The 13,155-nt window shown below is 45.4% G+C and overlaps 1 protein-coding gene across 1 annotated transcript in view; it reads right to left on the reverse strand.

The window, feature by feature from the left end:
- Nucleotides 1-4,566: 4,566 nt before the first annotated feature.
- Nucleotides 4,567-13,155, reverse strand: part of LAMC1 (laminin subunit gamma 1) — a 198,625-nt gene continuing 190,036 nt past the window's right edge. Inside the window, exons 26-28 of the mRNA XM_063939765.1 lie at nt 8,628-8,786; nt 8,445-8,544; nt 4,567-7,753 (exon numbers count right to left, since the gene is read on the reverse strand). Coding sequence (XP_063795835.1) covers nt 7,497-7,753; nt 8,445-8,544; nt 8,628-8,786 — 516 coding nt within the window. The 3' untranslated portion in view covers nt 4,567-7,496. The remainder of the gene's footprint in view (nt 7,754-8,444; nt 8,545-8,627; nt 8,787-13,155) is intronic.

Consider the following 13,155-nt stretch of genomic DNA (forward strand, 5'->3'; position numbering starts at 1 on the left):
CCATACGGCAGCGTCTGAAACTGATAGTGACAGTTCTGTACCATAAACCTGAGGTACCCTTGGTGAGAAGGGTAAATTGGGACATGAAGGTAAGCATCCTTGATGTCCCGAGACATCATGTAGTCCCCTTCTTCCAGGTTCGCAATCACTGCTCTGAGTGACTCAATCTTGAATTTGAACCTCCGTATGTAAGTGTTCAAAGATTTTAGATTTAGAATCGGTCTCACCGAGCCGTCCGGCTTCGGTACCACAACAGTGTGGAATAATACCCCGTTCCCTGTTGCAGGAGGGGTACCTTGATTATCACCTGCTGGGAATACAGCTTGTGAATGGCTTCCAAAACTGCCTCCCTGTCAGAAGGAGACATCGGTAAAGCCGACTTTAGGAAACGGCGAGGGGGAGACGTCTCGAATTCCAATTTGTACCCCTGAGATATCACCTGAAGGATCCAGGGGTCTACTTGCGAGTGAGCCCACTGCGCGCTGAAATTCATTGAGACGGGCCCCCACCGTGCCTGATTCTGCTTGTAAAGCCCCAGCGTCATACTGAGGGCTTGGCAGAGGCGGGAGAGGGCTTCTGTTCCTGGGAACTGGCTGATTTCTGCAGCCTTTTTCCTCTCCCTCTGTCACGGGGCAGAAATGAGGAACCTTTTGCCCGCTTGCCCACGAAAAGACTGCGCCTGATAATACGGCGTCTTCTTATGTTGAGAGGCGACCTGGGGTACAAACGTGGATTTCCCTCCAAATGCCGTTTGGAATCCGCATCACCTGACCACTGTCGTGTCCATAACCCTCTACTGGCAGAAATGGACAACGCACTTAGACTTGATGCCAGTCGGCAAATATTCCGCTGTGCATCACGCATATATAGAAATGCATCTTTTAAATGCTCTATAGGCAATAATATACTGTCCCTATCTAGGGTATCAATATTTTCAGTCAGGGAATCCGACCACGCCAACCCAGCACTGCACATCCAGGCTGAGGCGATTGCTGGTCGCAGTATAACACCAGTATGTGTGTAAATACATTTTAGGATACCCTCCTGCTTTCTATCAGCAGGATCCTTAAGGGCGGCCATCTCAGGAGAGGGTAGAGCCCTTGTTCTTACAAGCGTGTGAGCGCTTTATCCACCCTAGGGGGTGTTTCCCAACGCACCCTAACCTCTGGCGGGAAAGGATATAATGCCAATAACATTTTAGAAATTATCAGTTGTTATCGGGGGAAACCCACGCATCATCACACACCTCATTTAATTTCTCAGATTCAGGAAAACTACAGGTAGTTTTTCCTCACCGAACATAATACCCCTTTTTGGTGGTACCCGTATTATCAGAAATGTGTAAAACATTTTTCATTGCCTCAATCATGTAACGTGTGGCCCTACTGGAAGTCACATTTGTCTCTTCACCGTCGACACTGGAGTCAGTATTCGTGTCGGCGTCTATATCTGCCATCTGAGGTAACGGGCGCTTTAGAGCCCCTGACGGCCTATGAGACGTCTGGACAGGCACAAGCTGAGTAGCCGGCTGTCTCATGTCAACCACTGTCTTTTATACAGAGCTGACACTGTCACGTAATTCCTTCCAACAGTTCATCCACTCAGGTATCGACCCCCTAGGGAGTGACATCACTATTACAGGCAATCTGCTCCGTCTCCACATCATTTTTCTCCTCATACATGTCGACACAAACGTACCGACACACAGCACACACACAGGGAATGCTCTGATAGAGGACAGAACCCCACTAGCCCTTTGGGGAGACAGAGGGAGAGTTTGCCAGCACACACCAGAGCGCTATATATATACAGGGATAACCTTATATAAGTGTTTTTCCCCTTATAGCTGCTGTATTTTTAATACTGCGCATAATTAGTGCCCCCCTCTCTTTTTTAACCCTTTCTGTAGTGTAGTGACTGCAGGGGAGAGCCAGGGAGCTTCCCTCAACGGAGCTGTGAGGGAAAATGGCGCCAGTGTGCTGAGGAGATAAGGCCGCCGAGAAGGGGGCGGAGCCTATCTCCCGTTTTTCTGTGTATTCTGGCAGGGGTTAAATTCATCCATATAGCCCAGGAGCTATATGTGATGCATTTTTTGCCATCCAAGGTGTTTTTATTGCGTCTCAGGGCGCCCCCCCCCCCCGCACCCTCAGTGACCAGAGTGTGAAGTGTGCTGAGAGCAATGGCGCACAGCTGCAGTGCTGTGCGCTACCTTGTTGAAGACAGGACATCTTCTGCCGCCGATTTTCCGGACCTCTTCTGTCTTCTGGCTCTGTAAGGGGGCCGGCGGCGCGGCTCTGGGACCTATCCATGGCTGGGCCTGTGATCGGTCCCTCTGGAGCTAATGTCCAGTAGCCTAAGAAGCCCAATCCACTCTGCACGCAGGTGAGTTCGCTTCTTCTCCCCTTAGTCCCTCGATGCAGTGAGCCTGTTGCCAGCAGGTCTCACTGAACATAAAAAACCTAAAACTAAACTTTTCACTAAGCAGCTCAGGAGAGCCACCTAGTGTGCACCCTTCTCGTTCGGGCACAAAAATCTAACTGAGGCTTGGAGGAGGGTCATAGGGGGAGGAGCCAGTGCACACCAGGTAGTTCTAAAGCTTTACTTTTGTGCCCAGTCTCCTGCGGAGCCGCTATTCCCCATGGTCCTTACGGAGTCCCCAGCATCCACTAGGACGTCAGAGAAATATATATTAAATTAAGTAAACTGTGCTTTCCTGTTACTCTGGGTGTGGGTTGATAGATAGACAGTGTCTAGTTAGACAGTTAATAGACACCATATGTTAGACAGACATTATGTCGTCAGGGTCAAAAGAACGACATGAAAAAGGTAGACAATACAAAAGAGTGACAGGGTCAAAAGGTCGACATGAAAATGGTCGACACAAAAAAGGTAGACACCATGTTTTTTGCATTTTTTTGGGTTTGTGTGGATTGTTTCGTCTTCTGGGCCCCCAATTGTAGAAAGGCATGCGCTCGCCACAAGATTTTATAACCAACTCTGCCGACATGGATAAAGTATGATATAGTCTAAAAACCATGCACTTTTTTATTAAAAAAGTGTATCTTTTTATGTCAACCATTTTCATGCCGACCTTTTGAACCGGTCGACCTTTTTCATGTCGACCTGCTGTCTGTCTAACATATGGTGTCTATCTATTGACTGTCTAACTAAACACTGTCTATCAACCGGATACCGTTACCCTTAGGTTGAATTAAGTGGTTGTAATTGTCCACGTTTTATGATTGGCAGCCACCAGCACTGGTTTCGCCTACCACAGTGGTTTCCAAACTTTTTTGACTCACGGCGCCCTACAGTATCAGAATTTTTTTCACGGCACCCCTAGGCCAAAAATTTTATTGAGAAATTTAGAAAGAATTATTACATTAAGACTTAATGATTAAGTAGATCGCGTTTATATGTCATCCTTAGTGTCAGTTGTGTGGTGAGAGACAAGATTTGCTTCTGTTTGTCCTCATTTTATGACTGACAGCTACTAGCACTAGTTTTGCCTATTATATTGACCATAAATAATTTGAATTGGTCCTGGACCACCAACCCAGGGCACCCTTGCAAGTGTCCAGAGGCACCCCAGGGAGCCACGGCACACAGTTTGGGAACCACTGGCCTACCACTTTGACCATAAATAATTTGTTTTTGTCCTGGACCACCAACCTGAGGCACCCCTGCAAATGTCTTGCGCCACCGCAGGGAGCCTAGGCACACAGTTTGGGAACCACTGTCCAACACCCATCTTTTTTTGCGGTGAGAGACTCCGGATGCTCCACCACAGGTAACAAATCCCATTCTCCCTTACTTATTCCTGAATTTTGTGTCCAAATTCTGTGTACTAGGTAGTTAGGATTGGTAATTTTGTTGCAAAGGAATCGATAAATAGTTGCAAATGAAGCATAATAATGTGCAGGGTGATGCGTGGCGCTATCTGTCTTTTGCCCAGATTGCAGACTTTTTCCTGAATGTTGCATCTGAAGTCACTTACAGTGTACTAGGTATTTAGGATTAGGAATAAAGTTGCAGATTAAGAAGCATATTTTAAGAAAATGTTGCATAATGCGGGTAAACCTGTGGTGCTCCAAACAGGGCTATTTGGTGTGACTTCAGGATAGGTGCATGTGTGTTGGAGAAAATTTGATAACACAGTATCATCCTGATTTTCATGAAGGTCCTGTGATATAACAAATAGATGTGCATTTATGTGGTACATTTTAATCCGCATCCGTGTAAACTGCCGGTATTGTCACCTACATCTACACAAGTAGACATGTTACACTGTCCGAGCTACTGATTGGTTGAGAGCTTTTGTTGCCATTCTCTGTAGTCATTTGTCCAGTAAAGATCAGCAGCTCATTGCAGGATATGGCAACGGTCAAGCAGGCAGCATTATATGGCGACTCACGCGCGTCAATAAATGTACGTATCGCATGCGCTAAATATCCATGTATTTTAAAAAAACATTTCTAGAAAAATAAAATAAAAATATATCAAGCATGAGTGCAAACTTACAATAGAATATAAAGTGGAAAAACAAAAAACACAAGTACCGTAGTCTAAGGGGTTACAAATATTCAATTTATTATAAATAAGAAATACTGTTTTATACATAAAAAAGGTGTTGTGTTCTGTTGAACCCCTTTCTTCCCTGGACAAAAAAAATAGTATGACCACAGATGACCCCCTGCACCACCCCCCAGAGCAGTCTGTTGTCCATTAAAGTCCAATATTAGACACTGCTAACCAAGAGAGCAAAGGGGTACACACCTCTGTGGCCATAGGAGCTTCCACAACAGTGGGATTGATGCTTCTCCGGTTACGAAGGGGCCCTCAACTGTGGATAATATAAGAGGCTGCTACAAGGTGTCATGAGACAGAGGACTGACAGACAAGTTAGGGAGTGAGGGGGTAACTTTAGCTTTGTGCTGCAACCCCATAGAAGGGTCTTTCCTCCTAGAGGGGTGTGTAATTGTGATGCTCCCGGGGAAGCGGTCAGCCAGAGGAAATGTTGATCAGGAGGAAGAGGAAAACAAGGACAGCTTGGAAAGAAGCATCAGGTATAAATGAACTTCCCTCTTTCTCCTTCTGGCCCCAGCTCCTCCAGAAATGAGTTTACAAAGATAGATAAAGACAGGAACAATATAGACATTCAACTTGTTATAATCTGGATACAAAAAAATAAAATAAAACACTCACAGGAATCAAGCAATTCAAAAACCATTTATAGCACCAGTGTCAAAAAAGGGGTGTACCCTCCAACGTCTCTCCCCAACACGCACCGGGGAGCCAGTATGGAGTGAGTCCTTCAGAAGAGGGATTGCTGTATAGAAAGACCAGGTGTAACAGAGGTATGGTTTGCTAACCACACACAGATGCATTGTCTGCCTGCCTACTCCACACATAGGAAATCCGTGCCTACTCAGCGTTACGGCTACACAGGGTACAGATACACTGCATGAACGTACAGAACCCATGGGTGCACGGGTGTAAAATCTGTCATGTTAAGGCAAAGCATGAACAAGCACCCATTTCCCAAGTGTCTAATAAGTGGGCGGATAAAACTCTTGTCTGGTATTCGCCTAAGGGAGATTAGTTACGAATCTAACATACGTCACTGAAATGTCTGTTCATTATGTGCAACATCATGCTAGTTGCTTATCGGCAAGTTACCCCCCTCTGGAAGCCTGCTTTAGAGTAAAATGCCCAAAGAGGTGAAAATGACAGCTTGACAAGTAGTTGGCCAAGATTTGTTACAGCCGTACGGACTGGTTGTCTCATTCCAATGCTTTCAGGTAAGTGACTGCAATCAAAATAATAAACAGCCCTTGGCACAGGACATAAAAAATAAACTAATGAAATAATCTCCATTAAGCATTTTAGAATAGGCATGTATCTAATCAGTCTCGGCTGTGCCTTTTTTCTTCTTCTTACCAAGGTTCTTAGGATATGGACAAATAAAATGGAATATGCATAGTCTTGATTTTACGACATATGTATAACTCCTAAGACTTAACTTGCTATAGTACGGATTAATATATTAAATGTAATACATAAGCATGGTTTCAGTTTTCTGCAGAAAATGGTTTAAAATAATTGTGTAAAAGGAATAAAAGTCATTACTAGGTTGGCAGTTTGGCCTACTTGCCCCTATATAAAGTGTCAGAGTGACCTTCAGCTACGTTCTGTGCATGCTGGCTGGGCATGGAAACGGTCATTTGGAATAATGACATGCAATAAAAATGTCCTGCAACACCCTAGGTATGGCACCTGATAAGGCATGTAGTATGTGAATAGACAGATCCTCCTTTGTTCTGAACAGCAAGTGGCCATATTAATAATAAAAATAATAATCTACTATACTACAGAGTGCAGAAATCTCAAATATATAACTATGGACAGGATATAAACATCTCCTCTGATGCTGCCAACATATAAACTATAGTAAAGTTTTATACATATTACTGCTCTAAAAAACAATATTCCAGTGGATTTTCTTTTAATGGGGGTTAAACAAAGGTTCGAATTTGGCCGTTTGCTACCGTAAGTAACTGACTTCATCTTTATGGTGGGTGAAACCTTTCCAAAGTATTCGGATGACATCATAAGTTCCCTTTGCTACTGTGCCGTGAAAGGCGGACTTGGGGAGTGGATTTCTCGCTTACTGTACAATTCTGAGATGCCAGGACAGTCATGTACACTGTTAAGTGTGGTGATCTGAGTGACAGTCCCAGCTCCTTTGATCCCAGAATTGCAGCAATACTTCAGGGCAGCTTACCGTTCTACAAACCAGCTCACAGCAGAAGTCTCTGCATTAGAAGACCCTTTCTATACAGCAAAACAACAGAAGCCCCTACCCTTATTGTTGTGAGGGCTCTGTGCTGTTGGGGTTAATACTGGCTGTGTGGTTACACTACAGGGCAGGAAGCTGGGCGGTTGGTTAGTCAAAGGGAATGGAAGGCAAGAGGAGTGTATACAAGGAAAATATTTATTCCGCAGACTTGTGGGGCGATAGGCCCTAATTTTCTAGAAGGTTGAAAGCATAGCTTTATTAACCACTTCGGTGCCACAGAGCACTTGAATGAATTGCATACTGAAGCGGTTAACCCTCGCTAGAAACTGTCCCTTGGCTAACACTGCAGAGGCACTACATGGGATGTCGCAGTGGTCTTATTTTGCCATGTGGAGAGGCGCCAAACTGCTGTTCCTCTCATCAACACAAGAAACCTTCAATTTCTCTCTGCAGTAGGACGAACAGCAAATTCAGGAGGTTGCCTCTTGTACACACAGTATGGCGGTAGAGAGTTCAGGTGAAATAATAAATTTCCAATTACAGCCCCCATTAAAGTTCAATATTTGGGGGGCATGGAGTGAATGGTGTGTAGGACATACAGTCTGGGGTGGGTGAGTAATAAGGCACTTCACAGCCAAACGTGGAGGTTGGTGAGGAAAGAAGTGTGGCTAATCTCCTCCCTTTCTTCCCAAAGGCTTTAGGGTTTCTCAATGATGGGGGTGTTATAGCAACCAGGAGGAAGAGTGTTTTTAATGTCCTCAAGATTATCGATGTCTTTCAATATCTGGTCAATGTCCTGCTGGTAGGAGAGAAGAGCTGTGTCCTGCAGTCGTGCAGATTCCTCCAACTGCGCCACCTTGCGGTCTAGATCGCTGTCACGGAGCTGGGTTTTTGCATTGTCTAGTGTCCTTTCAAGCTCAGTCAGCTTTCCTACATCCACAGAATCCAGCTTCCCTGTTGTACAACACAAACACAACATTATAGATTCTGTGCAGGATGAACACAAGTCTCATCCTCTCTGAATGTTGTACATTAGTGTCACATTTTCCATGCATGGACCCCTTTTTTCTTTTTAATGGTTCACTTTATGGTGCTTTAACAGATTTGTGTATTCACCTTCCTTCGCTTTGCAGCTGAGATTGACTATTTTGCATAGTGAAGTGTTTGGTGCAGTAGATCGAGTTTTTTTTTTTTTTTAAATGAAAAGTCCATTATAAACAGACTTTACTGAAAGACACCATTTACTATCACAAATAACCAAATTAGGTATCAGTGTTTCTCTTGTAAACGGTTCTCATTTTACAGCAGGCCTGGCCAACCTGCGTCTCATCAGCTGCTGTGAAACTACACATCCCAGCATGCCCTGCCACAGTTTAAAAATTCCATAATAGCAAAACTGTGGCAGGGCTTGCTGGGACTTGTAGTTTCACAACAGCTGGGTTGCCATAGGTTGGCCAGGCCAATTTTACAGTTTTCTTTTATTGTGATAAGAATATATATATATATATATATATATATATATATATATATATATATATATATATATATATATATAATATATATTTATATATTTAGAGAAGTCTGTACATTATATACCCATATACATAGAGACACACACACAATCACACAAGTGACAGTTCATTACCAAGCTGGTTGAGCAGGTCATTGATGACCACGAGAACACCGTTGACTGAGTTCTTTGCTTTCCTGGCATTGTCTTCTGCATCTTGGGCTGCATCGGTGGCCTGAAGGAGAAACGGGTCATTATATACTGCAGGCATATTGCACATACCGCCCCCTATGGCCTATCTTTCAACACAGTGCTCACCATATTAGCCATCATCATGTCACTGTCTGCTTCTGACTGCTTCTTTTGCAGCTGGTCCTCGGCATCTTGCAGCTGCCGCAGCATATCCTGCAGCTCTCCGTCTAAGCTAGTAACATCCTTAAACGTCTTGTCCGCATCGGTTCTGGCTGCTGCAGCATTCTGTGCATTAAAAAACCCCCCAAAAAAAACAGACTTCATAGACTCATATTTCGTACATTATAAGCAGCCCTGACACTCTCCATTAAGCAGGTGATGGGCAGATCATACAACTGCATCTACAACTAGTCTATGTTGATCCAATACAATGAAAAGCAAAATAAAAGGTTCTTATAAAAATAAATGACAAAAGCAGAACACTTGAGAAAACAAAATAAAAAAAACTAAAAAAAACTATTAACTATTGATTACAAATTTCCTTATGAACTTCAGTTTCTCAGCAAAAGGAAAACTGTAACCATCTGACAACGTTCAGCACTACTAAAATAAGAATTTACTTACCGATAATTCTATTTCTCGGAGTCCGTAGTGGATGCTGGGGTTCCTGAAAGGACCATGGGGAATAGCGGCTCCGCAGGAGACAGGGCACAAAAGTAAAGCTTTTACAGGTCAGGTGGTGTGCACTGGCTCCTCCCCCCATGACCCTCCTCCAGACTCCAGTTAGGTACTGTGCCCGGACGAGCGTACACAATAAGGGAGGATTTTGAATCCCGGGTAAGACTCATACCAGCCACACCAATCACACCGTACAACTTGTGATCTAAACCCAGTTAACAGTATGATAACAGAGGAGCCTCTGAAAGATGGCTTCCTAAACAATAACCCGAATTAGTTAACAATAACTATGTACAAGTATTGCAGATAATCCGCACTTGGGATGGGCGCCCAGCATCCACTACGGACTCCGAGAAATAGAATTATCGGTAAGTAAATTCTTATTTTCTCTATCGTCCTAAGTGGATGCTGGGGTTCCTGAAAGGACCATGGGGATTATACCAAAGCTCCCAAACGGGCGGGAGAGTGCGGATGACTCTGCAGCACCGAATGAGAGAACTCCAGGTCCTCCTTTGCCAGGGTATCAAATTTGTAAAAATTTACAAACGTGTTCTCCCCTGACCACGTAGCTGCTCGGCAGAGTTGTAATGCCGAGACCCCTCGGGCAGCCGCCCAAGATGAGCCCACCTTCCTTGCGGAATGGGCCTTAACAGATTTAGGCTGTGGCAGGCCTGCCACAGAATGTACAAGTTGAATTTTGTTACAAATCCAACGAGCAATCGACTGCTTAGAAGCAGGTGCACCCAACTTGTTGGGTGCATACAGTATAAACAGCGAGTCAGATTTTCTGACTCCAGCCGTCCTTTAAATGTATATTTTTAAGGGTCTGACAACGTCCAACAACTTGGAGTCCTTCAAGTCGTCTGTAGCCGCAGGCACTACAATAGGCTGGTTCAGGTGAAACGCTGATACCACCTTAGGGAGAAAATGCGGACGCGTCCTCAGCTCTGCCCTATGTCGAATGGAAAATTAAATAAGGGCTTTTATAAAACAAAGCCGCCAGTTCAGATACTCTCCCGGCCGAAGCCAGGGCCAGTAACATAGTCACTTTCCATGTGAGATATTTCAAATCCACATTCTTTAGTGGTTCAAACCAATTGGATTTGAGGAAATCTAAAACTACATTTAGATCCCACGGTGCCACCTTAGGCACCACAGGAGGCTGTATATGCAGTACTCCTTAGATAAAAATCTGGACCTCAGGGACTGAGGCCAATTCTTTTTGGAAGAATATTGATAGGGCCGAAATTTGAACCTTAATAGATCCCAATTTGAGACCCATAGACAATCCTGGTTGCAGGAAATGTAGGAAAACGACCCAGTTGAAATTCCTCCATCGGAGCACTCCGCTGCTCGCACCACGCAACATATTTTCGCCGAATACGGCGATAATGCTTCGCGGTGACTTCCTTCCTTGCCTTTATCAAGGTAGGAATGACTTCTTCTGGAATGCCTTTTCCTTTTATGATCTGGCATTCAAACGCCATGCCGTCAAACGCAGCCGCGGTAAGTCTTGAAAAAGACAAGGACCCTGCTGAAGCAGGTCCCTTCTCAGAAGTAGAGGCCACGGATCGTCAGTGACCATCTCTTGAAGTTCCGGGTACCAAGTCCTTCTTGGCCAGTCCGGAGCCACTAGTCTTACTCCTCTTTGCCGTATAATCCTCAATACCTTTGGTATGAGAGGCAGAGGAGGAAACACATATACCGACTGGTACACCCAAGGTGTTACCAGCGCGTCCACAGCTATTGCCTGCGGATCTCTTGACCTGGCGCAATACCTGTCCAGTGTTTTGTTGAGGCGAGACGCCATCATGTCCACCATTGGTTTTACCCAACGGTTTAATAGCATGTGGAAAACTTCTGGATGAAGTCCCCACTCTCCCGGGTGAAGGTCGTGTCTGCTGAGGAAGTCTGCTTCCCAGTTGTCCACGCCCGGGATGAATACTGCTGACAGTGCTATCACGTGATTCTCCGCCCAGCGAAGGATCCTGGCAGCTTCTGCCATTGCCCTCCTGCTTCTTGTGCCGCCCTGTCTGTTTACATGGGCGACTGCCGTGATGTTGTCCGACTGGATCAACACCGGTCTTCCTTGAAGCAGAGGTTCCGCCTGGCTTAGAGCATTGTAGATTGCTCTTAGTTCCAGAATGCTTATGTGAAGAGACTTTTTCAGGCTCGACCACACTCCCTGGAAATTTCTTCCCTGTGTGACTGCTCCCCAGCCTCTCAGGCTGGCATCCGTGGTCACCAGGATCCAATCCTGCATGCCGAATCTGCGGCCCTCCAATAGATGAGCCTCCTGCAACCACCACAGAAGGGATACCCTTGTCCTCGGCGACAGGGTTATCCGCAGGTGCATCTGAAGATGCGACCCTGACCATTTGTCCAACAGATCCCTTTGCATGGAATCTGCCGAAAGGGATTGCTTCGTAAGAAGCTACCATTTTTTCCCAGGACTCTTGTGCATTGATGTACAGACACCTTTCCTGGTTTTAGGAGGTTCCTGACCAGGTCAGATAACTCCTTGGCTTTTTCTTCGGGAAGAAAAACCTTTTTCTGAACTGTGTCCAGAATCATCCCCAGGAACAGCAGACGAGTTGTCGGCATTAATTGGGATTTTGGAATATTCAGAATCCATCCGTGCTGCTTTAGCACCTCTTGAGATAGTGCTAAACCCATCTCTAGCTGTTCTCTGGACCTTGCCCTTATTAGGAGATCGTCCAAGTATGGGATAATTAATACGCCTTTTCTTCGAAGAAGAAATATTATCTCGGCCATTACCTTTGTAAAGACCCGAGGTGCCGTGGACAAACCAAACGGCAGCGTCTGAAACTGATAGTGACAGTTTTGTACAACGAACCTGAGGTACCCCTGGTGTGAGGGGTAATTGGAACGTGGAGATACGCATCCTTGATGTCCAAGGATACCATAAAGTCCCCTTCTTCCAGGTTCGCTATCACTGCTCTGAGTGACTCCATCTTGAACTTGAACTTCTTTATGTACAGGTTCAAGGACTTCAGATTTAGAATAGGCCTTACCGAGCCATCCGGCTTCGGTACCACAAAAAGAGTGGAATAATACCCCTTCCCTTGTTGTAGAAGAGGTACCTTGACTATCACCTGCTGAGAATACAGCTTGTGAATGGCTTCCAAAACCGTCTCCCTTTCTGAGGGGGACGTTGGTAAAGCAGACTTCAGGAAACGGCGAGGTGGCTCTGTCTCTAATTTCAACCTGTACCCCTGAGATATTATCTGCAGGATCCAGGGATTTACCTGCGAGTGAGCCCACTGCGCGCTGTAATTCTTGAGACGACCGCCTACCGCCCCCGAGTCCGCTTGCGAAGCCCCAGCGTCATGCTGAGGCTTTTGTAGAAGCCGGGGAGGGCTTCGGTTCCTGGGAAGGAGCTGCCTGTTGCTGTCTCTTCCCTCGTCCTCTGCCTCGTGGCAGATATGAATAGCCCTTTGCTCTCTTATTTTTAAAGGAACGAAAGGGCTGCGGTTGAAAGGTCGGTGCCTTTTTCTGTTGGGGAGTGACTTGAGGTAGAAAGGTGGATTTCCCGGCCGTAGCCGTGGCCACCAAATCCGATAGACCGACCCCAAATAACTCCTCTACGCATCGCCTGTCCACTGTCGTGTCCATAAAGCTCTTCTGGCCGAAATGGACATAGCACTTACCCGTGATGCCAGTGTGCAGATATCTCTCTGTGCATCACGCATATAAAGAAATGCATCCTTTATTTGTTCTAACGACAGTAAAATATTGTCCCTGTCCAGGGTATCAATATTTTCGATCAGGGACTCTGACCAAACTACCCCAGCACTGCACATCCAGGCAGTCGCAATAGCTGGTCGTAGTATAACACCTGCATGTGTGTATATACCTTTTTGGATATTTTCCATCCTCCTATCTGATGGATCTTTAAGTGCGGCCGTCTCAGGAGAGGGTAACGCCACTTGTTTTGATAAGCGTGTTAGCGCTT

Source organism: Pseudophryne corroboree, chromosome 9 (assembly GCF_028390025.1).
Source record: "Pseudophryne corroboree isolate aPseCor3 chromosome 9, aPseCor3.hap2, whole genome shotgun sequence".
Classification (NCBI taxonomy): Eukaryota; Metazoa; Chordata; class Amphibia; order Anura; family Myobatrachidae; genus Pseudophryne; species Pseudophryne corroboree.